The 27,994-nt window shown below is 39.0% G+C and overlaps 2 protein-coding genes across 2 annotated transcripts in view; both read left to right on the top strand.

The window, feature by feature from the left end:
* The window catches only part of itga1 (integrin, alpha 1), a 56,959-nt gene extending 47,427 nt beyond the window's left edge, over positions 1-9,532 (top strand). Inside the window, exons 18-30 of the mRNA XM_074618802.1 lie at positions 1,685-1,795; positions 2,856-2,932; positions 3,199-3,325; positions 3,420-3,497; positions 3,586-3,662; positions 3,775-3,864; positions 4,918-5,020; positions 5,149-5,265; positions 5,354-5,452; positions 6,533-6,637; positions 6,781-6,876; positions 6,991-7,104; positions 7,364-9,532. Of these exons, the coding sequence (XP_074474903.1) occupies positions 1,685-1,795; positions 2,856-2,932; positions 3,199-3,325; positions 3,420-3,497; positions 3,586-3,662; positions 3,775-3,864; positions 4,918-5,020; positions 5,149-5,265; positions 5,354-5,452; positions 6,533-6,637; positions 6,781-6,876; positions 6,991-7,104; positions 7,364-7,420 (1,251 nt within the window). The 3' untranslated portion in view covers positions 7,421-9,532. The remainder of the gene's footprint in view (positions 1-1,684; positions 1,796-2,855; positions 2,933-3,198; positions 3,326-3,419; positions 3,498-3,585; positions 3,663-3,774; positions 3,865-4,917; positions 5,021-5,148; positions 5,266-5,353; positions 5,453-6,532; positions 6,638-6,780; positions 6,877-6,990; positions 7,105-7,363) is intronic.
* A 2,948-nt stretch (positions 9,533-12,480) lies between these two features.
* Positions 12,481-23,523, top strand: kcmf1 (potassium channel modulatory factor 1). The gene is made up of 7 exons (XM_074617564.1): positions 12,481-12,689; positions 15,999-16,166; positions 16,731-16,870; positions 19,643-19,744; positions 19,855-20,038; positions 20,818-21,112; positions 21,904-23,523. The coding sequence occupies exons 1-7, from the start codon at positions 12,674-12,676 to the stop codon at positions 22,166-22,168; spliced, it is 1,170 nt and encodes a 389-aa protein (XP_074473665.1). The 5' UTR covers positions 12,481-12,673; the 3' UTR covers positions 22,169-23,523.
* Positions 23,524-27,994: the final 4,471 nt, after the last annotated feature.

Raw genomic sequence — 27,994 nt, 5'->3', positions numbered from 1 at the left:
GACAAAGTTGTGAGGAGGAAGACCTTGGTTGTAACATGAAACAGACCCGTCCTGATCAAAGCATGCCGAGTACAGCGCCGTGCTGCTCTGAGTGATAAATTATCTGTAGGCTCTCGGGAGAGTTGGAGAGAAGGGGACAAAGGGAAAGAGAGAATGAAAAAAATGTGACAAAGTGGCATTCCAGGTCGAGGAAGATCTCTACAACTGGCCTAACAGGCGCGTCACACGCTGTTTATCACAGTTGAAACCTTCATACGTTACAGCTACACCACTTATGTGACAGTTAAAGCCATGTGCGCAAAGTTTCTCATTCCACGGCAGCAATGGATTTCTCTGATTAGCTGCCTCTAGGCAAGAGACAGAGGAACTAATCAGTGGAAACAGCTGCTGTTGCTGATGAATACCTGCTCTGTTCTAGTGGGCCAGCTTGTGCAGAAACTTCCCACATGGTCCAGCGCCGAGAGGTCAGAGGATTTGTACCACAGCTATCTTACCTGAGTCCAAGATGGACCAGACCCAAATCTGAACAGATCTGAACAACTGTACGAACCACAAGCAGATGTATCTTGAATGAATCCATGTCCTAAAAAAGAGTTTAATACTGAGTGTCTGCTGAAGCGTCCTTTATGTTACAGTATGTAGCTCCATATCAGTGATGTGCCTGACTAATGCAGCATGGGTTCCTCACGTTATACTCTCTCTCAGGCTCTAGAAAGACTCATATTTGTGCCTCCAGACGGGTTTTTCCAGTTATTCTGGTTGATTGGAGTTAATTTAAGGGATGTCAGCAGCCATGAAAGTATGTACATACATACATGGTGCCCAGAGGATGAAGAGTACTGACTTTGGAGATCCTCTGGCTCTTCCTCTAGCACCACTATGAGGTTAACATTTGTGGTTTTGTTTTAATTATGAATAAAGAATAAAGTTGTGGGATTATTCCTTATTTCATGGGCTATTTTGGGATTTATACTTTATTATTACATACAAAAAACGAAGCATTCGAAAAGTAGTTTTAAGCACCACTGTGCCTAAGTGTAGCCTCACTGACCTGCTGGCATGGTTGCAGATTTAGCGCCGTAAGAGCGCCTGACCTTGAAATTGGCTTCGCCCCTCCGTGTGGTGTTTTGGTGCCCAGTGCTCTGTTTCATTCACATCTGTCAGTGTGCTGCCAATCTGATGACTTTTCCAGTAATGGAGGCTTCACAGCCGTTTTGTCACTGGTTTGTTGACACGTTTGTAGTTCGCCAAGTGGGAGATATCATCAATGTCTGAAATTCCTAACTCTGGATCACAGCTCAGAGGCTGACGTGGAAAAATGTTCTGACTTGGTTGCTCGTACTTACAGTCTGAATGATATGACTCTGACATAATAAGCTGCAACAAAGCTTAACAAGAGAATCAAGAAGCCGTCGATCAGGCATGGGCTACGTCCCAAATAGCATACTTTGCACTTCATACTCAATATGTGTACTATCATTCAACATACTTTTGAGTGAATAAACAGTATGAATTCGGACGCTCATCACTTTCTGAGAGGCTCCATGCTGGCTGGAGACGCGTAGCCATGGTAACCCGTACCAACTTCAGTCTGAACTATTATTCCTATCAAAGTGAAATCTTATATTTACTCTTAAATTGAAGCGTTATTGACATTACAGAGCTGTCCTGTCCCTTTTTCCAGGCCCGCCTTGACTTCCGAGACCCTCTCATGGTGTCTTTAGAGTTTGAACTGGCTGATGAAGACCAAGGCCCCGTCCTGGATGAGAGCCTTCCCAGATCCATCAATAAGACAGTAAGACAGTGTTTCATATCACTTGTAAGAGTCTCTCTCAGCACTTTTAAGTATGAACCGCCAACATAAGAACAAGCAGAAGATTTATTAGAGTCACAGACAGGAAGGATCTGAACCTCGTCTTGAACATCCTCCATCTGTCTGTCTTTATAATCCAAGAGTGAGGACTGGTTGTGTTCTTGTCTGGCTCCAAACCTGCTGCTGTTACACTACATTAGCATCTGCAACAGCTGACTGCCTTCTTTCAGTGTTTCCCGAAGACTGCATTAGTGTTTCAACACCAAACAGTCAGGACAGCCTTCCCACACTCCCTCATGCATACTTGTTCTAACAAGAGTCTCTCCAGATAAGTGTTGCAATGAGTGATGTGTCCAGATAAAGAGGGGAAATATTACACGAGAATTCAGCTTCAACACGTAACAAAGAATGCAATGACAGCCTGGGTGTGTGAAACTCACAGTAGCAACAACACAACCTCCTCTCACGTCTAAACACAGGACCATATGTGATGTGTTTATGAGCCTCGACACATCCTCAGTGGCAGATACCGTCACACAAGCTAGGAAGCGTTATTAGGACCTCTCCTGTTATTGTTATCGAAAGGAAGAGAAGGGACACTCACACAGAAAGGGGAAGTCATCAAACGGAAGTTTTTCTTTTGACATTGTGCTGCATATGATATTCTCTCGCCCTTTCTTGGGAGAGTAGACACTGTTGATCTTAACAGTCCAGTGGGAGAGCATTGAGAATGGGAACTAATTTTGACTGTGACCCTCACACACACTCTGGGGGAAAAGGGAAAGGAAATGAAGGTCATCTGAGTTCACCCTTTTAGTCAGTGAGACACACAAATACACAGCAACAGCAGCCGATTTCTGCTGAGGAGCTTCTGAAGACTTATTGTTGTTCAAGTATTTAAAAAAAATCCTTAAGACTTTGAAGGGTAGGAGCCCGTGTCTGGCACAAAGTGAGGAAGAATGCACTCTTTGAAGGATGGACTGAGAAAATGCATTTTTGACTGAAGGATGACTTCTTGAAAATGTACATCTCTATCTTGTAGATTCCCCTGGTGGACTGTGGAAGCGATGAGAAGTGCATAGCTGACCTCTCTCTCAAAGCAGAGCCTAGTGTCAAAGAGTAAGTGGAATTTGCATTAAAGCATACAGCATGTTCACGCTGTTTCAAGTCTGTCGTACATTGAAAGAGTTATTGGTCGCTGTAAATGTTCCTCCTGCTGTTATGTAACTGTAGTACACTGCTAAAGTTGTATATCATGTACTGTATCTTTAATTATAGTGTCTGCTAACATAGTCATTAAACCCCTCCAGTGCGTGACTGCGCCCTTGTGGGGAGACGGGTGCATCACAATCAAGCACGCTGACAGTTTTCATTTCCCTCTCCAGGATGGTGATCAAAACAAACAAAGACAAGATTGACGTGAACATCAACGTTAGAAACAGCAAAGACAACGCATACAACACTAAAGTCATCCTCAGCTTCACATCCAACATCAACTATGTTAAAGTAGAGGTGAGATTTCTAGTTCTCCTCCGTCTGTATCATTTTAGTGTAATATGGACTGAGATGTGTGTATGATGATGTTTGTTTTATTTTGTATTGTCAGCCGGAGAAGATGTGCACGCTGAATCACACAAAGGTGGAGTGTGCTGTTGGATACCCCTTCTTGGGAAGCAATGTAGAGGTTAGTTCCAGCATACGTTACTTTCATCTGGCTGCATACTACCTGTATAATTTACTACTGCTTAATATAGATGTGATGTGATCCACAGGAAAACTTCAAAGTGATATTTGAGGTAAATCCCGAACACATCAAGGAGGTAATTCAGATCAATGTGACGGCTACAAGGTGAGACAATCAGCACAGTATTTATTATTTCCACGTTGAAGCTGTTTGTCTTAAATATGATTCTGTTTCTGTTTGTGGAGTTGTACAACTTAGTTTTTTTAATTTCCCACAGTGACAGTGAAGAGCTGGCTTCCACCCTGCATGACAACATGGTGCAAATCTCCATCCCTGTGAAATATGAAGCTGGACTCATATTCTCAGTGTGAGTAGCTGCACTCCTTACTGATCACGTTGTAAAAGCAGGAAAAGCACAGGTGTTTCTAATAACATCAATGACAGAACTGTTTTATTCATGTAAATGACATGCATTATTAATGTTATTAGTTATACCTCTGTTTGACAAATCCAAATGTCTTAAGGGCTCTTTCACAAGCCAACATTTAGTCCATTTTAATCAAACTCTGTTGCGGTTCGTTTGGGCAGTTTTGAACGCAGTAATTGTACTCTGGACCGTTTCCAAGCGAACCAAATCACAGGCTGACTGTGGGGGCATTTATTGAGATGGACACAGGTAAATGACAGGTTAACATGAGTGGCAGAGGACTAACCTGGACTTCTGCAGAAGCTCAATGTTTGCTTAACATCTGGGCCGAAGAGAACATACAGAGTACGCTAAATGAAGTCCACAAAAATAGTGACATTTATAAAGGGGATAAACTGGAGGAGAGGGGATTTCTGCGCACAGGAGATCAATGCAAAGTGAAAAAACTTCAACAGCAATATTTCAAAGTCTGCGATTCCCTGCATAGAAGTGGCAGCTCTCAAGACGAAAAAACATAAATTTGCTCCTTCGTACACGCCCCTTTAATTTGTGCACTGTGAAACCGAATCAAACCAATTAGAAAACAAATCAAAAGTATGAATTCCACTCTTATTTGGACTAACCAAACGGACTATGACTTGTGAAAGCGCCCTTAAAATAGAAATATTTTGGTACCCCTATACAATGAGGCATATCCTGGACTGTAGCTAATAAGGACTCCTCTCATGGATGGTTCAGTAAGGCAGCTATAATCAATATTTTTATATTAACAGTGGATCGCATGACGTCTTGTTGTGTTGCCCCCAGGTGGACAAAAATACATCAGTGCAGGTTTAATAGTAATAAGAAATGACTTAAGACCTGTAAACGAAGTTTTGGTTTCATAGCACCTAAATGTTGATATTTGATGTATAAACAGTGATTTTGAGTGAAGTTGTGATTTAGAACGGAAAAATCTAATATGATGTTTTCATTTTAAAATACATCTTTTAGGCGTCCTGTGGATGAACACGTCATAGTAAAAGAGGGTGAACAGTATCCCAGTGTAATCAATGAGACCAGGATGATCGGAGAGGAGGTCAACATCACTTACACGGTAACAGAGATCACATCTGGCGATGTGTTTATATAAACATGGATTATATAGCTGCATGCAGGTGTGGATGGTTTGGTAATCCAGATACGGTACGCTATATTAGTAAAATACCTCTCACATCTCTTCAGATGGAGAAGTCAGGTGATATGGTGACTCCACCTCTTGACCTTACAGTGATGTATCCTCGCCTGTCGCCTCGGCAGAACGACCTGCTGTACCTGATACACGTAGCCAAAAGCCCAGGGGTATGCATACACACACACACATACACATGTGGACATTTATCTAAACACGCAGGCCAACCTTCATATCTGCCTCTCTTTTTCTCTCCAGGTGAAATGTAACGAAGCACAATGGATCAACCGTCATAATATTAACCCCGGTGTTGTGAAACCTGATCCAAAGAAAGAAACACTTAGTGTCTTCCTGCTGGTGAGTGATGAGCCTCTTTGTGGGTTTATTTTGTTAAGTCTGCTGACCTGAGGGGTGTTTTGCTTATTTGCTTATTTAATTTTCAGGAAATTCTGTTTCATAAAAGAGGTTTAAATAAGCCTGACCCAAGTTACCATGGAAACTGGTCCCTCCACACTAACCCGGTCCTAGTCAGGACCGGGTTAGTGTGGAGGGACCAGGCGTAGCTTCACCTCAGGATTAACCCATATTATAATCAATCTGCCAGACTGAAACACTGTGTTTCTCCCTGAAGGTTCCTCTCAACTGTTGAACAGTGAATATGAGTCAGTTTATAGTACACAACGTCAAAGTTATCACATTTAGAAATAAGCTGCACTTATTGTATAATTGAAATCTGAGCTCATACTGTATCTTTTTCAGTCTTGAGCATCTGCACAGTACTTTTTAAATGTACCTTGATTAAATTAAAGCTAATAAATGGCCGTTGCCTAAAGCTGTAGTTTCATAATATGCAACATTTTCACAATTTTTTTTGTCTTTAAAAGTCACTCAAATAAAATAAAAAGGGACAGGCACACAGAGTCCATCTATTAAAATATAAAAGGGGCAGGCAGCCTATCTGAAGGTCAGAAATGCACCGATTGCAATTATCTTGGCCGATTCAGATTTTTTAAAAGTCTGACATGCCAATTACGATTTTTGTTTTTAAGAACTATGATAGACAGTAAGGCTCCAGACTAACTTTTCTTTTTACCACCATCCCAGAACCGTCCTGAAAAATACTTTCAATTGTCAAAATGTAAACCGTCAAAATTCGAAATGTTATCCTTTTACATTGTTATTGTCATCTTTAGTGGTTATTTGCATAAAAAGACACAATTCAAATGATTAGGAAATTAAATATTGTATTTTTATTTAAATACTTGCTTTAGTTTAAAGATCTTGGCAGTAGTAGTTTGAATGATGTATTATAAGCTGCTTAGAGCTAACAACAGTGTTAAACAGGTCATAATTCTATTTAATCTATTAAATCTATTTTATATTGCTGTGAAAACATCTCCTTCAAACAACTGTCTCACCATGTGATTTGCTCTCCAGAGCTGTGAAAACCTCGGCTGTGCATCGTTTACCTGCTCCATCCCCAAGGCTACCATCAGTCAGGTCAACGTTACATTCAGAGTGTGGAAACCTACGTTCATCAAGGTGGGTTTAAGGTGACACGTGGGTGCTCATTTTCTGTCTTTCCTGTGTTTGGTTTGTCAAAGTGAAGAACTGGGAATGACTGACAGCTATCTGACTGATGGATAGACAGGAAAGCAAACATTTAAAGGAGATTTTTCTTCCAGGCCGAGTTCTCCAGTCTATATATGCTGGTGAACGCCACGGTGGGGATCAGAAACACAGCCCTGTTTCAACTGAGCGGCAGTGACAGGACCAGAAGTGTAAGTCATGGAGGTTTTTGTATTGGATGTTTGTATTGTCATTAAATGCTTGTGTGTATGTGTTGGCATGTACGTGTACACTCACTCTACTCTATGTATGTGTGTGCCAATCAGGTGAAGATCCAGGTTTCGAAGGAGTCGCTAGGAGGAATCCCTATTTGGATCATCATCATCAGCGTCCTGATAGGACTACTGATCTTAGCACTGGTCATCTTCGCTCTCTGGAAGGTAATATACAGATCCAAATATACATATTATCAACAAATAAATAATGCCCCATAAAACAACAAGGTGGGTTTACTTTTGGACGGCTGTTTCTCCCTGTTTCCTTTCTTGATGCTAAGCTAAGCTCACTTCATATTTCACGGACAAACATGAGAGTGGCGTCGATCTTCTCATCTACTTACTATTTCACAAAATGTCAAACTATTCCTTTCCTTTAGACTTCTAGTAGGGAGTTTTCTAACTGAGTTTTGTGCTCCTCCAGATGGGCTTCTTCAAGAGAAAATCCAGGGACTACTCAAAGGAGGACATGATGGACTGAGATATCCAGACATCCAGCAGCTCTGTGACCGACTGCCTCCAGAGCCATCAGGTCGCACAAAGTGACAGGCAGACTTTTAAACAAGACAGACAGACGGAGGAGACGCCATATGACCCACAGACAACTCGGTGCTACGACACCGTGACGACCTGGAAAACAGCAATGTTTCCTGTGCAGACTAATAATGTTTGCAAATACTTCCCAACCCTTTTTCCTTTGTTGCTTTGAGCACTCGGTTACAACACTGGGGCTAGTCAGACGGTCTCATACACACAGAGAGAGTGCTTAAACAGACACTTTTCTTTTAATTGTATAAAGTGGTTGGCACTCTGTATTTGAGGTATTTGCAAATAGTATTAGATCAGCTTCTTTCTTGCAGACGTACATCAAGTCGGGTCAAGCGGTTCAAGAAGAGGAGCCAGGGAGGAGGAAGAATCCATCACTCATCAGGCATCTGTTGGCAAAGTAGCATCGATCTGTATTACATACAGCAGTTTTCCAAAGACATAAGAGCTACAATAGCTGCACTCCAGCTTTAGAGGAAAAAAGTACTCAGGTTTTTCTGTATGAAGATCCAATGTCGCCACCTCACATCCTTTTTATGTCATTACAGCAACGACGTTCAATGGTCTGTTCGCTCCAGAGACATACAATATGTGAACTTTTCATTTGTACGAGCGGCCTGTCTGATAGCTTAGACTCCTGTTTTACAGCTGGTGTGTCTGATTAGTTTTATGAAACACTGTACCTTTTAGTATTTTTATAGCATTTTGTTTTGCTGAATTTTAACAATATAAAATGGCACATCCTTAATTTCAAACTGTTGGCTAAAGACACTGACCTGAACACAAGATTTATGTTACGCCAAAGTTGCAGTCTATGCTTTTATTTTTTATACATTTAATGTTAGTTAACCAAATCAAAAACACCAAAGAAAATCTCGTCCAAACTCCGTTTTTTAAATGTTTGTAATTACTGTCACCGTGGTTACTGAGGGATACAGAAAGCCTTCATAATCCCAAACTTTGATTGTACTGTAAATATAAGTAGATGCTCAAAAATGTAAAGCCAAAAAATGTACATAATTGTGTTTGCTATAATTCATGTAATTTAAGAGATCCATAAATCTTTTTTTTTTTTTTTTTTTTATGATGATGTTGCTCAGGTGCTACAAGTATCATGAATGATGACATTAACATTTGACATATACGAAAATGATCTGGCCTATCTCGCAATTTCAGAGCTGATGCAAATATGTAAATATTGTTATATTTTGATGAGAAAGTATAATTATTCTGTACTGAAGATGAGGGTTTGTATCCACTACTTTGGTTTTATTTGATTGAAAGCCTGGTGAATGTTGAGGTGAAATACGAGTGTAGCATATTTTGATTTCAACCTTTTTTAATTTGCAAAAATGGACGGTAAAATTTCTTCCAATGTAGAAATATATGTGTCACCATTCACCAGCCGTTGCCATACAGTAAATGGGATTCTGGTAGGTGGTTAGACAAACTACAACATGAACACAAAGCAGGCTCAACGTCCCCCCATATGTGGTACACAGTACCTTACAAAGTTCTTCTTTCATGTTTTCTGTCTTGTTTTTGTTTCCAGAAGTTGCACAGCTACACGATGTGTTAAAGAGATTATATTGTATATTGGGGAGGCTGGGTTTCTGCCTCTTCCTCGACTTTCTCCCTCACTGTCATACAATAAAGCTGAGGGAAGAAGAAGAAGAAGAAGAGGCAGCTTTTTTTGATATTGAAATACTCCTCAGCTCGCACTCTCCACTGTTGACATGAAGCACATGTAATAAGTTGTATGTACAGAATGTGTAACTGTTGTATGGCTACATCAGGCTTATGCACGAGGGTGAAGTCATGAGTCTCTCTTTGCTCTCTTGAGGTGGTCTGGGATTGTGTTCTCAGATCTTACACCTCTATTAACTTCTGAGAAGGAGTGAAGCACAAAGTGAGAGTCATGAGCTCCACCCCAGCCTTCTACACTGCTGTGAAGTCTTCATTGTAATGCACTGGTTTGTCGTCCTCATCAGCACAGAAATGAACTGAATCTTGTGTACAAAAATAAAAGACTTTTTACGAAGATGATCATCAATTCTTCTGCATTCGTTTAGACAAAATATAATCTTTTTTTTTTATCAAAATGTAAAAGTTGCTGCTTGTAGTCCTGTCCATTAAATGTAAATCACTACCGCCTACATATGTCTCACTTCTAATAATCATCCTAACATGAAAAGAGTAAGAGGGGAAATTTGCAGTGTACAGCAGCAAAGGGGATAGTGCAAAAAACAAGATGCATCAGCTAACACAGTAAAAAAAAAGAGTGTAAAAGTGTAACAAAATATGAACCATTTAAATAGAAGGAAGTATACAAATAGGAGCAGTATATACAGTATTGACAATAAACAGACTATTAACAAAATTGCACAAGTGGAAAATATTGCAGAGTATGAATTACACCTAAGTAGTAATAATGATAATGATATTGCACAGTCATTATACAGTATAGTGCAGTTATTGTCGGTTTTTGGTGTGTATGTGGTCTACTGGGAGCAGTGCTGCTTGTGGAGTCTGACAGCTGCAGGAAGATTAGAGATCAGAGATACATATTGTACTTTTCACTCCACTACATTTATTTATTATTACATATAGTTACTTTGAAGATTAAGAGATTACATACAAAACATAAACTGAGAACACATAATGCATTATAGATTAAACTACCACTTTATAAATAGGACCTCCACCCGCTACAACATTAAAATCAGACGTAATAATAATACAGTAATATAACACTGATAGTGCATTACATAATACATACTTATTTTTGAAGTATGTAGGTTTTATTTATTTATTTATTTTTTTATTGTGTTATAAAGCGATTACAAAGCAAGTGAAGACATGTGCAGGGACATATATAAAAAATACCAAAATATATTATACAGAGAAAGACAAATAACAAAGTACAAAAACAAAAACAAAACAAAAACAACACAAGGGGATAAAAGCAGGTTGAAGAATAGGTGTGTGTGTGTGTGATGTGGATAATGGGTGTGTGTTTGGCATTGAATGAGGCCAGATGGTCATATATGACATAAATTAAATGAAATTAAAGTTTGATATATGTGTGTGTATGCATGTATATATATATATATATATACATATATATATATGGATAAAGGATATGTGTGTATATATTTGACCAGGAATATTTCAAACGAAACATTGGAAGGACCCCTGATTTGTGTTTGTGCTCAACTCTTCGGCTTAACTCCTGTGCTTGTTTTATGCATGTCAGTGCCCTAGATGATAGGGTGTACTATCCTAGACCTCTAACAATTTATCATGATTTATGTTTATTTAATTTATTTATTTATCTATTTATTTATATTTATTTTTGTACACTTTTTTTTTTTTTTTTAGTGCCCTCTGGGTATTGCCATGGGTGGGTGGGATATCTATCAGTCCAAACATGTTTGTGCAATGGATTGTCAAAGTTGTAAAAAACAAAATTCAGAAATAAACTCTGTTTAAAAAAAAAAAAAGAAACACATATACTGATAAAGTGGATCACATCAGTCCAGTTCTGAAGTCTCTACACTGGCTCCCCGTCTCTCAGAGAATTGATTTCAAAATACTGCTGCTGGTTTACAAAGCACTAAATGGTTTAGGGCCAAAATACATTTCTGATCTTCTGCTGTGTTATGAACCATCCAGACCTCTCAGGTCATCTGGATCAGGTCTGCTTAGTGTCCCCAGAGTCAGAACTAAACATGCAGAAGCAGCATTCAGTTTTTATGCACCAAATATCTGGAACAAGCTCCCAGAAACCTGCAGGACCAACTCTAACTCTCACTTCTTTTAAAACAAAGCTTAAAACTTTCCTGTTTGCGGGTGCCTTTTATTCTGACACTGCACTATAACTTTTACTCTTTTGAGTTTTATGCAATTTTAGCTTCTATCCTAGCTTTTATTTTTAGCTTGTTTTTATTTTCTAATCTTTAATGTTTTAATGTTTTTATAACTGTTTTAACCCTCCTGTTACCTTCAAATTTACTAACATCTTTTATCCTTGGGGTCAATTTGACCCCAGCAATTTAAACCTCCAGAAAATGATAATAATTAAAATTGTTACCCAAGTTTATGTGTCAGGTACTTTATGTTTGTTTGTTGACTACCTAAATAGCCCTTTAAATAAAATCAATATCTTCACGGGAACCATATTTTTGCCACCCCCAAAGTGTGGGGAAATATCAAAGTTCTCGTGAGAATGATGTTTCCCCTCCCCCATGTCCTGTGAACTATCAGTGGTTCTCGCACTACTACAGTTATGGTTATGTTAGGTTAGGGCCCTAAAGCTTTTTGAAGATTATAAAGTTGCATGTTATAGTGACCTCAATATCATCCAAAACAAATGTGTGTAAAATTTTGATATTTCTTATATGTTTTATACAGCTAAAACAGCCTGGGGTCAAATTGACCACAAAGAACACCGATGCGTACAGCATGTGTACAGGACATTGAAAACATATCATCATTTTAATTTTATGTTTACCCAGTTGTCCCCATTAAATTAGGAAAAGTCATTAAATATGAAGCAAAAAAAATTATGTCAAACATTTATTTAGAGACGTTAAACATTGAATGGGGTCAAATTGACCCCAAAGATAATAGGAGTTTCTTGAATGTTTCTGTAAAGCACTTTGAATTGCCCTGTTGTTGAAATGTGCTATACAAATAAAGCTGCCTTGCCCTACTGTACACATGCACACATATCCACACACAAACATATAGATATCCTTCCTTTTATGTGTAGAGCAATGGGGGAACAAAAATTAAAAAAAGAAAATAAATGAGTAAAATATATATATATATATATATATATATATATAATACAGTATATATATGTATACACATATATATTAATGAAGTATGTAGTATTTATTTGGTGAGATTCCTGCGAGGCAACAATAAGGGCACTAAACCCCACACGCTCAGAGTGACTTCATGTCTAAGTGTCGCCTCCTAGTGGTCAACACAGAGAGATATAGCGACTCTCTCTGGGAGGGGAAGCAGAACAAACTGTAAGCTGCTGCTGGAGGATCCATCTTTGCTCGAAAAAGAGGCGAGGGGTGAAGGCTTTTAATTCTCCAGTCTACTACCTAACATACTGTATTAAGTGAACCACGCTGGGGAGCCCTCGGAGGGGCTGTTTGCCGCTGTTTGTAGGATGTCCCGACATGAGGGTGAGTTGATAAACAAGATCCAGCACACAGCGCCTTGCTTACATTACCTGAGCACAACTAAGCTAACTATGCTAAGTGCTTATTTTCGCGGCTTGTTTTCAGGCTTATCTTAACACACACATGTTTACTGTCTTTATCTCTATCTAATATATCTCTCTCATATCCTCTAATGTTGATATAAAGGGGTTAAACTTCACCTGCTCGCAATGATACGGCAACATTGCGGAGCCGTTGCTAGGTGCTAGCTGCTAGGTTACCTTGCGTTAGCTTGGGGGCTAGCTAGTTAGCACGCTAACACTAGCTAGCCAGCATGCTAACATAAGGAGTAGCTGCCACTTAATGATGCTTATACTGACTCTCATAACCACATTAGTTGTACTCTATGACTGTATGAATGTATTGTGCTTACATGTTAGGTTAGGTGTTATTTTAAAGCTCTAAATGTGAGTGTCTGGTCACATAACCCTACTGTTGTTAGCTAATGCACTGTCATCAAGAAGAAAGTCCTGTGAGGCCTCAGACCATAAAGCAATCATTAAGGTAGCTTAGCTGGCTGGAAGGCTACTAGGCAGCTAGGGTTAGGTTACTGTTATGTATAAGTGTAAACAAGATGTGGAGGGTAAATTCGGCTCACTTTATTCTCAATAATAATGTTAGTTTTAGTGTGTTATCCTTGTTTTAATCACATCAAAAGTTCTACAATGCAAACATGAGCACAATATACAGTAAGATATCCCCAATAGGACCATAGGTAATGCTTAACTAACTTGCTTTAGGACAACAAAGGTTAAATTGTCCTATTGTGGGCACTCTGTGTCAGTCAAAATACCTTGTGCAAGGGTAAATTCGGCTCATTTATTCTCAATAATAATGTTAATTGTAGTGAGTTATCCTGTTTTAATCACATCAAAAGTTCTACAATGCAAACATGAGCACAATATACAGTAAGATATCCCCAATAGGACCATGGGTAATGCTTAACTAACTTGCTTTACCTTGTTAGGTTAAGTAGGACAGCAAAGGTAACTGGTTAAATTGTCCTAGTGGGCACAGTCAAAATACCTTGTGCAAGGGTAAATTCGGCTCACTTTATTCTCAATAATAATGTTTGTTGTGTAGCAGGCCAGCCAGTATGTTATCCTGTTTTAATCACATCAAAAGTTGGTGTTCTATTTTTATTAATTTGTTTATTTATTTTGCACAATTTAAGACTACACAACATAACAAAATAATTAAATGAATAATATACAGTGCAGGAAGAGGCAAAAAAACAACTGTGCTTATCTGAAGCCTCCACCTAGAGACAAGATTAATATAAAGAAATAATATGACTACATAATAGTGATAACAAACAATTAGGACAAGATATATATATATATATATATATATATATATATATAATAACAACAATAACAATACAGTAAATATATCAAAAAAGACAAGTGTGTGTGTTGCGTGAAAGTGTATGGTTAGTGTTTGTGAGGAGGATATTGTTTAAATATCGATAAAGACTTCTGGGTAATCGTAACCAAACAACATTGTGAGTGGGAAAAAATAAAAAACATAAAAACAGATACATGGACAACATTCTACAATGCAAACATGAGCACAATACAGTAAGATAGCCCCAATAGGACCATGGGTAATGCTTAACCAACTTGTTTTACCTTGTTATAAGTAGGACAACAAATGTAACTGGTTAAATTGTCCTATAGTGGGCACAGTCAAAATACCTTGTGCAAGTCGAAGAAGGTGTTTTTTTTTCCCCCAGGTGGTAATAATGCCTCTGTTTTTTTGTCAGCCTCTGTAAATCTTGCTGTGGTGTGGCCAACCTTTAACACATACAGCTGATATCTGCACATTTCTCAGTTGATTTGTTTGTTCAGGCCTGGGTTTGGTCAATAAATATCTCTTTTATATTTTTAAGCTTTTTGTTGCAAGACGCCAGATCAGTCTCAACAAAGGAAATTTTTCCACAATACTTGCATACCTACTATCAAAAGCTTGCCAAATAAGGAGTTTTTTCCCCCTTCAGAGGAAATGTCAGATAGGCAGGAGTTGGAATAATGTGTGTAATGATAACTATGATGTGTCATAGAAAATAACTGGTTGTGTCTGCAGAGTAGTGAGCCAATGCTTGGATAGTTCTTCACTGTAATCACGTTGTAAAGAGAGTGGACAAGTAGATGCAGTAGTATTTGATATAATGACTTGTGAATAGTAATAAGCTATTTGGAGAATATAGAAACGGCTGACATTTTGTCTGCTGTCTGGCTCCACTTTACTTTTTCTTTGTCTTGACTCTCTCTAATTTGATTCATGTAGACCTAGATAAATAAAAAAAAAAAGCAACATGCTACCTGAAATATGTGGACAGTGCTACAAATGAGTAACAAAAGCTGTAATGAAAACTGGGCCTGTGACCAAAGAAATTCTTAGTCGACTAACACTCATACGATTTTGTCGACTATTCGATGAGTTGATTTAATCAGTAGATCTGTAAAACTGAGTTTTACCGAAGATGTGCTCATAAGTTTCTTGGAAATAAGTCATTCAGCATGAAAAACGTAGGGCTGTCCCGAATACTCTTATTTGGGTTTCGAAACTTTGGTGAGAAATATTCGAAGCTTCGCGGCGCAGCGCAGTAGGCTGACATGTTCTCCTGTCTGTCTCCATCTCCCCCATTTCAGTGCCGCTGCCACACTACTGTACAAACACGCACCTCTACACACAACAAACAGCGATATCGTCTGAAAATAACTAATAGTAATTATTGTTGAATATGAATAATGAATAATGTTGAGGGATTATTCCTTATTTCGTGAGCTATTTGGGGATTTATACTTTATTATTACACTTATATAAAAAGAAAAGCGTTCAAATACTGATTTGGAGGTCGATTACCATGGCAATGGTCAAAAATTCGAAGCATTCGAGTCAGCCCTAGAAAAAAAGCATACAAATCGACTAAAGAAATCTTAGTCGCCTACGAGCAAAATGATCGATAAGTCGACTAAGAGGCGGCCGCCTTAATGAAAACAGCCTCCAGATGCTTAATGGATGTGGCATGCCTCTGAGTTGTTGCTTTGAGATCTTGCATGTGAATTTCACTGGAATGCCAGAGTTCATTGCTGGCACTTGTGGGTTGGTGCCACTCCAAAACACATGCTCATGTAAGTGAGACTGGCCTGCAGATAGAGAGATTGCTTTCCCACTGTCAGACCTGCAGACGCAGTTATATAAGGAATTTGTAACTTTATTGTCAGGTCCACAATATTTGACTTTACATTCCTGTTTTCTCTGTTGCAGGTGTGAGCTGTGATGCGTGTTTAAAAGGGAACTTTAGAGGAAGACGGTTCAAGTGTTTAATTTGCTACGACTACGACCTGTGCGCATCGTGCTACGAGAGCGGAGCCACAACAACAAGACACACCACAGAGCACCCCATGCAGTGTATATTAACCAGGGTAGACTATGGTAAGAGCCTGCCTGAAAGCCCAGACAGAAACTTGTGCGGCTTACTGATCATACACAAACTCATCATACCTGTGTCATGCCATGATAATCATGTTTTATCCAACGCCTTCAAAATTACGTTCCTATACAACTAAACTCCATTCTCAATTACGTTTCAAGGGAAACATATTTTCTCCCGGATTACAGCCGTAGTTTTAAACCGTTTTGAACACGTGGTTAACGTTGTAAACAAAACAAAAAGGCAAGAAAACTACTTTGTTAGGTTGAGTAACAAAACATCATGGGTTGGCTTAAAATGACTACGCAAGTGAATGTTGATTTTTAGTTTCACACGGTGCAGGAACAGAGGCCTCCGGAGGGAAAGTCCTGTGCTTGTTTGCAGTTTAGTTGTATGGGAACATAACTTTTAGAAGACAGGCCTGATTTTATGACTTACAAATTATTCATTATGCATGATTAATGTAATATATTGAGTGTACTTTTGTACTGAGGCTATTTTATTTGCATTAATGATTAAAATATTGATTGACAATAACGGTTGCTCTGTTTACTTTCCTCTTGCAGACTTGTATTATGGAGGAGACACTTTTTCAGTAGAGCAACCCCAGTCATTCACATGTCCTTACTGTGGCAAGATGGGCTACACAGAGACGTCCCTACAGGAGCATGTCACCTCCGAACATGCAGAGACTTCCACAGAGGTGGTGAGTATACTGCACACATTAAGGGATTGTGGCACTGCTTTTAAACTCTCATTGACCCTTCGCTAAGCCCCGCCCCACAGTGCTACTCCGTCAAGCAATTAGAGCTACCATAGAGCCACACTGTCACTAACTGCACTCCCTGCTTAAATATTATCAAATTTTTGGGAAAAGCGATTTCAGAGAGAAGCAGACAGAAGGGTTTACAATATGCGTTTAGAGGACATATCAGGATGTCAAATTGATTCAGCAACAAAAACAGGTTAAAAAGATAAAGATAGAAGCTAAATCCTACAGATCACAGTGTAAAAGTGAACCACCACCATCACGATCGAGGCAGACAGTGAAATTAAGGAACAACACTGTTCCAGTAAAGCTGGGTAGGTCTTTATTCACTGTTAACATCATTACAAAGCAGAAGCAGCATGTGTATACATTCAGTATACCTTCAGTAGCTACCGTAGCATAGTGCTACCACTAGTTAATGATGTGCTAACGCACTCTGCTAATGTTAGATCCACAGTTTTTTATGTTGAAACTTAATGTTTTAGAAACATATATCTCCTTCCAACCTCTTTTGGTAATGAGTATCACCATTACACAACGTTTAAACATGACTAACTCGAAATCCACAAAACATCTGCAACGATTGCATGAGAGTCCATGGAGCACAGCTGTATAGTTGTACCCTGGTCGAAGCTGGCTGATGCTACACTATTGATTGACCAGTCTGCGTTTGAGGGGCGGGACTTAGCGAAGGGTCTATTGTATGTATTGGTCATCAATAATGTGTCAGTACTTTCAAAATGTTGTCTTTGTTGCTGTAGACAGCTCCAGCAGCATAGTTTACCTCTTCCAGCCACTGACGTACTTTTATATTGAAGTCATCACATGCAGGGATGATTGTTTGGGTTTTTTTCTACTCTCGTCTGTTGGCATGACTACAGTTCAGTCTGCTGTTGAGCGCTGCACTTCAGTCAGCTAAAATGACTTCCCAGAATGTACAAGCAGAGGACATTTATGGATTACTTGTTGTCAGAGAAGGATTTTTATGAGTGTTGTCCACTGCCGAGTTAAAATGAGCAAAGGCAAGGCAGAGGGTCAGACAGCTGCTGACATCGTCCTGGCTGGCCAGCAGGTAGTCTGTCGGACATCGGCAGTGATGGGATAGGGGAAGAGACTCTTGTAGTCCACAGGTAGAGCCATCTAGTAGTAGTAGTAGTAGTAGTAGTAGTAGTAGTGCTACGGAGAGTGTCATTGTGTAAAGGAGAGGGGCTTTGATGGATAAGGCTGGCGTTATTCTATACTTCTCTTATTATCAACAAAATCCATGAAAAGATCAAAATCGACAATTATTCTATCTCCCAATACCCTGTCTATGCATGCAGCCCTAATGCCATTTGTTCCTAATGAAGATGTAAATCTTTTAAAACTTTAACTTTTTAGGAAAGCTAAGTCATTTCCTAGAACAGCTGAGCGCTGTAGTTTTTTTTTTTTTTTTTAGCAAATGTCACTCAAACATTAAGAAATGGTGCTTTTGTTTGGGACTATTTTTAGCCGTGGATTAATTTGGTGCACTAATGAGTATTTACAGCAGTAGGATGGTGTATGTGGGAGTACAGTGGCCGTGTCCATCATAATGAAGAAGCGCGTCACCCAGTGCAACAATGTGGTTCATTGATGTTTTTAATAGTTTTTAGACAACAATGGAGCTCTATGGCACAGTGGAGTAAGATATATTCACTCATTGACGATAAGGAAAATGTAGAACAATGCCATCCTTGTCTTTTAGATCATTTTTCATAGATGAACGAAAAGAAAAAAACAACAGTCAAAGGGGAAGTGTAGCTGTGTTTGTATACGGCAATTAATGTACAGGGTGTCGTTTGCAGGGGTTTGACATTGATAATGTGATGCACAATAGACACTGGTGTGTACAGTACGTGCTCTGATACAGACAAGAGAATGTGATGTGTAGTAATTCCCTTAATGGACTCATTTGTGGTGACATTTTCTGTATAAATAACATTTTCTGGTCTGCCATGCAGTGTGTGCAGACTGCACAGTAGCGCTGCCTCTACACCTTTTTTCAGTGTGCTTGATGTAAAACGATTATTTTCATAATCGATTAATCTGCCGTTTATTTTCTCAGTCAATTGTTTTGTCTATAAAAGGTCAGAAAACAATTTTAAAAATCCTGTCATAACTTCCCACAGGCCACGATCATGTATTCAGATGGCTTGTTTTAATTGTCCAACAGTCCAAATTAATCCAAAGGTATTCAGTTTACTATCATATATGACAATGAAAAGTATCAAAGAAGCTGGAACAAGGGAATGTTTGGTTGGTCCATTTCAGAGATTATCATCATTTTCAACCACAGTTAAATGATACTACTACTTACACAAAAGAGACAAGGGGATATACTGTACATCTTTAGGACATTCTTCAGTCAAAACTGCTCAACCGATAAACATGTCCTCATTAAACATGGGACAATCTGCTCACACTGGTACATTAAGCATTTACTCATGACCACCCATTCAATGTTAAAGGGGAACTCCACTCCCGGCAGTTTAAACTTTTAGTAAGTACAGTATGTACAATATCTGCTCTCAGTCGTGACACTTGTTACAATGCTCATCTGAACAGGGTAAAACTTGATTCTAAAAAAATAAATAAAGTGACAACGTTGTGAGTTTTTTGACACAATTCAATTTAGTTCAGGAAAAGAACAATCTTGTTAAACAGAAACCTCTCACTCTCTGGTTTCAGATCTGTCCAATATGTGCTGCCTTGCCAGGAGGGGACCCCAACCACGTCACAGATGACTTTACAGCTCACCTGACACTTGAACACAGAGCGCCAAGAGATTTAATATCCTTTCTGTGTCCACATTTAGATATGTTTACATATATTGTTTAAAAAATTGAGATACCATACATTGTGTCACATAACTGCATTTAACCTTAACAGTGCTTGTTCACGATGAGTCCAGCAGTGTTCGACATGTACGCAGGATGTTCCACCCTGGAAGAGGACTGGGCGGTCCCAGAGCACGACGGACAAATATGCACTTTACTAGCGGCTCCACGGGGGGACTCTCATCCTCCTCATCACAGAGCTCCACTTACACCCCCAGTAACCGAGAAGCAATGGACCCAATCGCAGGTGAGAGTCTGCAGATTATACTCTTCACTCACAAGTAGAGTTGGCATCTCAAAATAAGTTGAGAACAGTACAAAGCAAAATGTATACTTCCATAAAAATAATCTACATTTTAAGATCTCTCATATTTAGAAAAATCTGAAAATATATCAATCAAACTAGGGATGGACTGGTCCAGATAGCGATACCCGGGCTTAGGGTATCGGCCGATACCGAGCACCAAGCCGATAAGTGTTTAGATTAAGCAATAAGCTGTATGCCTCACTGTGTGGAAGTGACTGGGATCATTCTTTTATGTGTAAGGCAACAACAGGCCTGACTTAAACATTACTTTCTTAACTTTTTAAAACAAAATGTAACAGACAAATACATAGATATAAATTTACTGAATTGTTATTTATTATTAAAATAATAAATTGTACACCAGCAATTTAGTAAAAAAAAAAAATCTTCAAAATTAAAAGTGTAAACTGTTTTAATGCAGCAACAAATTGTTTAAAACTTACACAGGAATTAAAAATTCCAGTATGTATATTGTATATAAATATAGAATTGAATAGATCGGCCCCATTGTCACCGATATCCGATCCAGCTATTTGAGTCAGTATCGGCCCGATATTGATATCGGTATCGTTGCATCCCTAAACCAAACCCATAATGACTCCTCGTGTTGGTAACTTGCTTGCTTTGTCTCTGTCCTTCATATCTTCTTACAGGTATCTTACACTGACTAATTTAGAAACCGCAAACCGTGACGCCTGTTTTTGTTTTGTCCCCTGCAGAGTTGTTGTCTCAGCTGTCAGGCGTGCGGCGTGCGGCGGGGGGCCAAATAAACTCATCAGGGCCTTCAGCCTCGCAGCTCCAGCAGCTCCAGATGCAACTGCAGCTGGAGCGGCAGCAGGCTCAGGCGGCGCGGCAGCAAGTGGAGACGGGCCGCCACGCGACACGGCGCGGCAACAACCCGGGAAACTCCGGCACCGCCATCCCTCCACCCAACGCAGCAACTGCCAACACCGCCACTGTGGGTGAAAACAATCCCTCATCCTCGTCCCACAGCTCCCAGTTCCTATTAGCACGGTGAGTGTGGCCAGTTGCTGTTGATGTTGACTCGATAATGAATGGTTTTATATCAGCTAATGTGCTTTACTGTTCTTTTGACCATTAATTTTGCCTTCACGAAGTTTTGTAGTGACAAATGTTCAAACAGGACAAATAGATCATTTATTGGGGACTGTTTCAGCTGCAGATTTAGTGTGCTAGCGAGTGTTTACGACAGCAGGACAGTGTTTGTGGGAATGACTCAAAATAAACTGCAGTGTGTTCATCATAATGAAGCAACCTCGCTGATGTGGTTTTAATAGTTTTTGGACAAGAATAGAGGTCCAAGTCTCAAAGAAATAAGATAAAAAAAAATAAAATCTTTTCATTGGATTTGTTGACAATAAGAAAAATATAGAATATCAACCATCTTAGGGCGCTTTCACAAGCCAACATTCAGTTTGTTTTAATCGAACTCCGATGCGGTTGGTTTGGGCAGTTGTGAACGCAGTAATCGTACTCTGGCGAGGACCAAAACAACTGTTCCAAGGCTGCCTTAGAGAGGTGTTTCCAAGCATTGAGGACATAATCCGACCCAATTGCAGGAAGTGAACCAAACCTAAAGCTAAATAAAGTCCACAATAAAAGTGACATTTGTAAAGTCATTAGAGATAAACTGGAGGAGAAGGGATTCCTGCCCACAGTTGATCAGTGCCGAGTCAAAGTGAAACCAAACCAGACCAGCTTATGTTCCCTTTCTATTTATAATAGAAAACATTTTAACTGAAGAAGTGTATCATCTGAATGTATCTAAATCTATTTTTCTCCAGGTTGAATGAACCTAAGATGTCCGAAGCGGAGCGGCAGTTTCTAGAAGGAGAGCGCGCCGACCGCAGCCTGTTTGTCCAGGAGCTGCTCCTGTCCACGCTGATGCACGAAGAGAGCTCTTCCTCCGACGAGGAGGAGCGCCGAGACTTCGCCGACTTCGGAGCCATGGGCTGCGTGGATATCATGTCTTTAGATGTGGCGCTGGAGAACCTCCAGCTTAGAGAGCGCAGCTCTACGGGGAAGGAGCCTCCGCCGCCTCCTCTTTGATGTCCGAGCATCAAGCAGACTGTGTCCTCTCTGCTGCAACTGTCAGTGATGGACAGCAAAACAGCAGCAGTCCTCCCTGGCCTCACCCTCCTTCCCTCCCTCCTCCATTTTCTGAGTTTGTTTTTGGTGATTGTAATTTCAGGCCTGTCACCATTTTTGTTACATTGTAAACAAAAATAAATGAGAGCAAGTGGGATAAATGTGCGAGTGCGCAATAGCAACTGAGTGAGCGAGCGAGAGAAGAGAAATATATAAATATATATATATAAAATATATATGAAGTTGATAATCAATCCACATACCGTTTCTTTTTCTTTATCAGGTAAATGTTGCAGGCAGCTGTGGCAGACCTTTTGCTTCCTGTGACATGCAAACGGCTCTCCGTATAAATACTCCACATTCAAAAAGTCAAGAGGGCATAGGCTCCTCTGATGAAGCTGCTGTGTGTGTTTATGACTATTAATAAATAAAAAGTGCTTGGATGGGTTACCATAACTACTGCATGCAGTTATTTGCAGCGTGCATGACTTTTAATGACCCTGTCATTAAAACTTTTTAAAAAATATCCCAAAGCTTTCAACTGTTTTTAAATGGCTATTTCAAACATGGTTAAAAATTTGAGTAGTTTTCAAAAACTGACATGCAGAAATTTAAATCTTAACAATCTTATTTTGTTAGGTTTTCTTTTGAATGAGTCGATATAATGAAGAGAGTTGGGATTCTGCAGTATAGCTTTTGAAGACATGCTGCGATGTGTCTCCAGAACGCCTTTTTCTCTGTGACGACTACATGCATCAGATGAATACTAGGAACAGAAGAAAAGAGTTTCCTAGATGTTTATGTTTAGTGATAAGCTGTTTAGGCACAGTATACTTTATAATTTATAGATAAGTACAGACGCCCAACTTCAGTATGTCCATCGCTCCTCCACACTAGTTTCTGGCGTTCACTCTGCTAATGTACAGGCCCAGAGTCAGACCACATGCTTTAGATGGCTTGTATGAGTTTCTTTGCTAAATAACAGGAGCTTGAGACTTTCCCACACTGCAGTTTTGTTTCTTTTTAAAAGAAGGCATTCTTTATTTCTTCTGCTAAGGGTTAGCACTTTCTATTTATTCATGTTTTGTTTTTTTCTGATTCTTCTGATTTGAGCCTTGATATGAATCGTGCCACCTTCATGCCTATACTTTTACCCCTCTGTGTAAAAATACAATGAGATGTATATTGAATTTGTGCGTTAACTTTCATAATGGTTCTAAGACATGGGCGGACGTTTTTTTTTTAAAATGTAAAAAATTTAGAATACAATAAATATAAACTGCGCACAGCTTTTGATGAAACCAAGAGACCCGTCACACGTTTGCACGTTTTGTTGTTTTGATTCCACAGATGTTTGTGTTCAGTCCGGCACAGTTTCATGACAGTCTGTTGGTACATAAACTTGGAAAACGTTTGCAACTATTCAGCCTTTAACATACTTGTATAAATAGTTTATAACACACTATAATGTAGTTGTACGTAGGGCTGCCCCTCACGGTCGATTAGTCCACTAAGATTTCTTTAGTCGATTAGTCGGTTTTTTATGCTTTTTTCATGCTGAATGACTTATTTTCAAGAAACTTCTGAGAACATCTCTGGTAAACACAAGATTTAAAATGGTGCTTTTGTGTGATTTTTATTTTATTTTATGTTTTTGTGGAGAATCTCCGACGATTAAATCAACTAATCGATTAGCCGAGTGTTAGCCAGGAGAGTGTAAGCAGAGATAAATGTTTATTAATGTGTTTGTCTGTGTCATAATGAATGACAATATAGTAAAACAAGTGTACAAATATAAAAGGAGATGTCATTTGTTGACAAATGCTGCACATTAATCAACACTTTTATGACATATATCTGATTACAACTATATTATAATGTGTTATAAACCTTTTATTAAATGTTAATTTACTGCTTATATGTATGAAAGCAGACGCTAAGTCAGAATGATCAAATTAGAAAAGCCATAAATGTACTCAGTTGAGAATTATTCAGTCTTTTTGGTTATTAATAATACATTTTGTTTGGTGGTGCCTTTCAGGACACGACAAACAGATAAAACAGCGAAATGTGACATGTAACATAACATGTTAAGGAAGCACACAGAAAAGATGGACACTACAGTGAATAGGCCAGTTCAAACTGGTTCGTAGTGGTGTTGATGAATGGGTTATATTATTTATTATAATTTATTCTTCCTGCAGCAGACAGACAGACAGACAGACTGACTGACTGACTGAAGCCTCCCTCAGAGCCTCAGTAGGTGACCCCTTCATGAAAGACGGGAGATTAATCTGTTAAGGAAGACGCCCTTGATGGAGCGACGGGCCCAGCAGCAACTGTCCCACCAGTCTTGAGTGTGGAGCTACCTCACCAGTAACATCAAACCACACAGAGGTAGGTCACATAGCTTCATTATTCAGTCTGTAAACTTGTGTTTGTGTGTCGACTGACGATATAACACCACAGAAATACACCTCAGCACAATATACAGTTAAATAGCTGCTGCCAATGTTTGTCCTTGTGTGTGTGAGAGAGAGAGAGACAGGTCAGCTGTTCTCGTCACTCCTCAGTAGTTATTGTTAGAAACAAATGGTGCCCATGAGATACCTTTCATGACACATGTTGGTTCCTTTTAAAGTAGCCCAACCCCCCAACCAAACGCCAAACAGACTGACTGTCAATCATTTTAACAGATAATCTGCCAGTGTGGTGGAAAGTTATTAGTCTTTTTGAATGCTGATTGTTGTTGAATGGGAATGTTTTATAAAATGCGGCCCTCTGATTGGACGCTCAGCCAAATCCTGCAAAATGTAACACGTGAAAAGTCAAATTAAAAAATGTTATTTGGAAAGATGACAGATTAAATCTACAAATTGACCCCCAAAGGGTCACAATACAAGTTAAATTAGAGGGGTTTCATTTGTATTATCTTTATCAGTACAGTGTAGTTTATAAGCTTAATGTGTTTTTTAATGTCAAATCTTAATCTGTAAAATAACTGATATATATGTTGTGTAAAAAGTTCAATATGTAGTGGAGAAAATAAGGCAGCAACTCGCGATTATTTTCATTAAATTAAAAAAACATCAGTAAAGTACTAAAGTAAAGTGCAAGTATATGTGTAATCAAAATAAGGCTGCAACTAACGATTATTTTCATTGTTGATTAATCTGTTGATTATTTTCTCCATTAATCGATTAGTTTGGTCTATAAAATATCAAAAAATGTTGATCAGTGTTTCACAAAACTCAAGACGAAGTCCTCAAATGTCTTGTTTTGTCCACAACTCAAAGATATTCAGTTTACTGTCATAGAGGAGTAAAGAAACCAGAAAGTATTCTCATATAAGAAGCTGGAATCAGAGAATTTTTTACTTTTTTCTTTAAAAAATACTCAAACCGATTACTCGATTATTAAAATAGTTAATTTAATAGTTGACAACTAAGAGGCCACAAGCCAAAAAGGTTGGAAACCACTGGTTTTATTCTTAACAATGCAAATTAATTAATGTGAATCTTAATATGTAAAATAACTGTCAGATGCATGTTGTGTAAAAAGTACAATATGTAGTCGAGTAGAAGTATAATGTAGGATAAAATAGAGATACTACTAGTGTAGCGACTGCTATCAATCAAAAAAAGCAGCTAAGAGGCTAAGTACCGGGCTCTTTACTGTTATGCGTAATACAAATCCATACTTAAATCCATATGTTTTTGACTGTTTATTAAATGAAAAGAATAAGCAACAACTGTTATGGATAAATTAAAGTAGATAGAATAGAGTAAATGGAAAATATCCTAGCCAAACCCTCTTTGTCTAAAACCCCGCGGTCCAAGTGTACAGGTAAAATAAAGTGAAACCACACCCCTGTGCCAATAACCGGAAGTCATACTAACCAAAAGAACATGTATATGTGTAATCGAAACGTTCCATTGCTGAGCTAAACTAGCCGGCTGCAAATTCTACTACCAAATTTTGAAAAGAGACACAAAGACTCGCGAGGACACGAAGCGTATTGTAAGACATACCACCTTTATTAAATGCACAGTATCACAAGGAACATTTCCATTAATTGTGGATAAGCTACTCACATGATGCACAAAGCATTGAATTGATTGATAGAACTGGCTGATTAAAGCAGGATTAAATCTGCCAGGAGAGCACACACACACGCACACACTCACAAACACACACTCTTGCATACAAGATGTATGTGCCAACGCACACACACCATCTCAGAGACATTAGTCACACACACACACATACACCCTCTCTTTGTATTCACACAGTAAGTAAAATTTGTTATCTGCACAGGAATGAAAACTGTAATCTTTTTTTTTTTTCATTTACCATATATTTACAAAAAAATCATTACCACCCCCCCGCCCCACCCCTCAAGATAGATTACATTCAAAAAAGGTCCCGACCCTTCTAGATTACATTCAAAATAATATACTATTCATGATGCAAAGTCACAGTTATTCATCTGAAAGAGGATCAAAATAGGCTACAGTCAGTCAGAGGTTGAGTGGTGGGGTTGGCCAGGAGGCGACCTTTGACCTCCTCGCCATCGGCCACACGTCTGCTGGGACGCCTGTCAGCTAGGAGAGATCCCGATGTTGAATCAGATCCAGAGTCTATGGTCCTCCTGCAGACAGACGGCGTCTCCAGCAGCCTCTGTGTGAGCTCCCCATCACAGTGGAGAGGAAAGACAAGATCGTTTTTCTTTTTCTTTTTTTTTCTTCAGAGAAAAAAAACACATTGTTCAAATAAAGTCCTCCGCAGATCAAAAAAGTTGCCAAAAAAGGATTGTATTCTCACTGGTATTATGAACGAGCACAAAGAAATCATACAATGTAGCACAAATAAAATTGTATTTACATATAGTATGTATTGCCAGTGGCCCATAACACTTCAATAGATGTCACACAGTTTTTGACATGATACCTGCTTAAAACAGATTATACTATTAAACGTAGCCTACTATTGATATAGACAAATATCAGAGCTGTACAGAATGGACAGCGATTTATGTACAGCAGACACGTGACTATTATACAGAACTGACAAATAAAAACATAGAGGGACACTGACTCATTTAAGGACGAGTTGCCTCGGTTGAGGGTGAAATGTTATATTTGTTATTAAGTGCAGTTGAGGTCGAGGCGGAGAGAGCGGTCAGCCGCTCGGGTTGTGCATTAGGGGGTTAAGTAACGCTACAAAGTGCACTTAACATAACTTCTTGTCTCAGCAAAGAGCCTTACTGCGTTATGCCTCCATATGGAAATACATAACGGTTATTATGAAGGAGTTGTTTTTGCAAAGATTAATACATTATGTACTAAACACTTGGACCACCAGCTTTAATATTTATTTTTTTTAATCTCAAACCGAACAATTGAAGATAATTTGGAAAATGAACGACAAGATCAAGCAGACTATACAAATGTGCTTTAGCGATGCCCAAAGTGAGGAGCTGTATCAGTCACCACCCGGCTGACTGGGGCCGCTCAGAGACATGAAAGCACCCCGGGGACACTTTGAGGGCAGTCAGACTCTTAATTAATCCTTTTTGCCGTGGCCTCTTAGCCCACTATGTTGAATTAAAGATTACATCTTCAAAGTACGCTCTTGTAAATGTAAATAAATGACAAATAAACAAGTAGCAACTTCTATACGTACAAAAAAACAAAGTGCTGAAAACAAATAAATCCTCAATATATTCATCAGTGCACAGTAAACTGCATCAAAATGCAAAAACGTCAATGCCTCTTAGAAATTAAT

Source organism: Sebastes fasciatus, chromosome 19 (assembly GCF_043250625.1).
Source record: "Sebastes fasciatus isolate fSebFas1 chromosome 19, fSebFas1.pri, whole genome shotgun sequence".
NCBI lineage: Eukaryota > Metazoa > Chordata > Actinopteri > Perciformes > Sebastidae > Sebastes > Sebastes fasciatus.
Note: the sequence above shows the minus strand (reverse complement) of the source record. Positions and strands in the feature narration are given on the sequence as shown.

Excerpts from the sequence above, each read along its gene's own strand:
- kcmf1 (XM_074617564.1), top strand. Across the intron at positions 16,167-16,730 it reads ATTAACCAGGGTAGACTATG|ACTTGTATTATGGAGGAGAC; the intron begins GTAAGAGCCTGC and ends TTCCTCTTGCAG. Across the intron at positions 21,113-21,903 it reads TCCCAGTTCCTATTAGCACG|GTTGAATGAACCTAAGATGT; the intron begins GTGAGTGTGGCC and ends ATTTTTCTCCAG.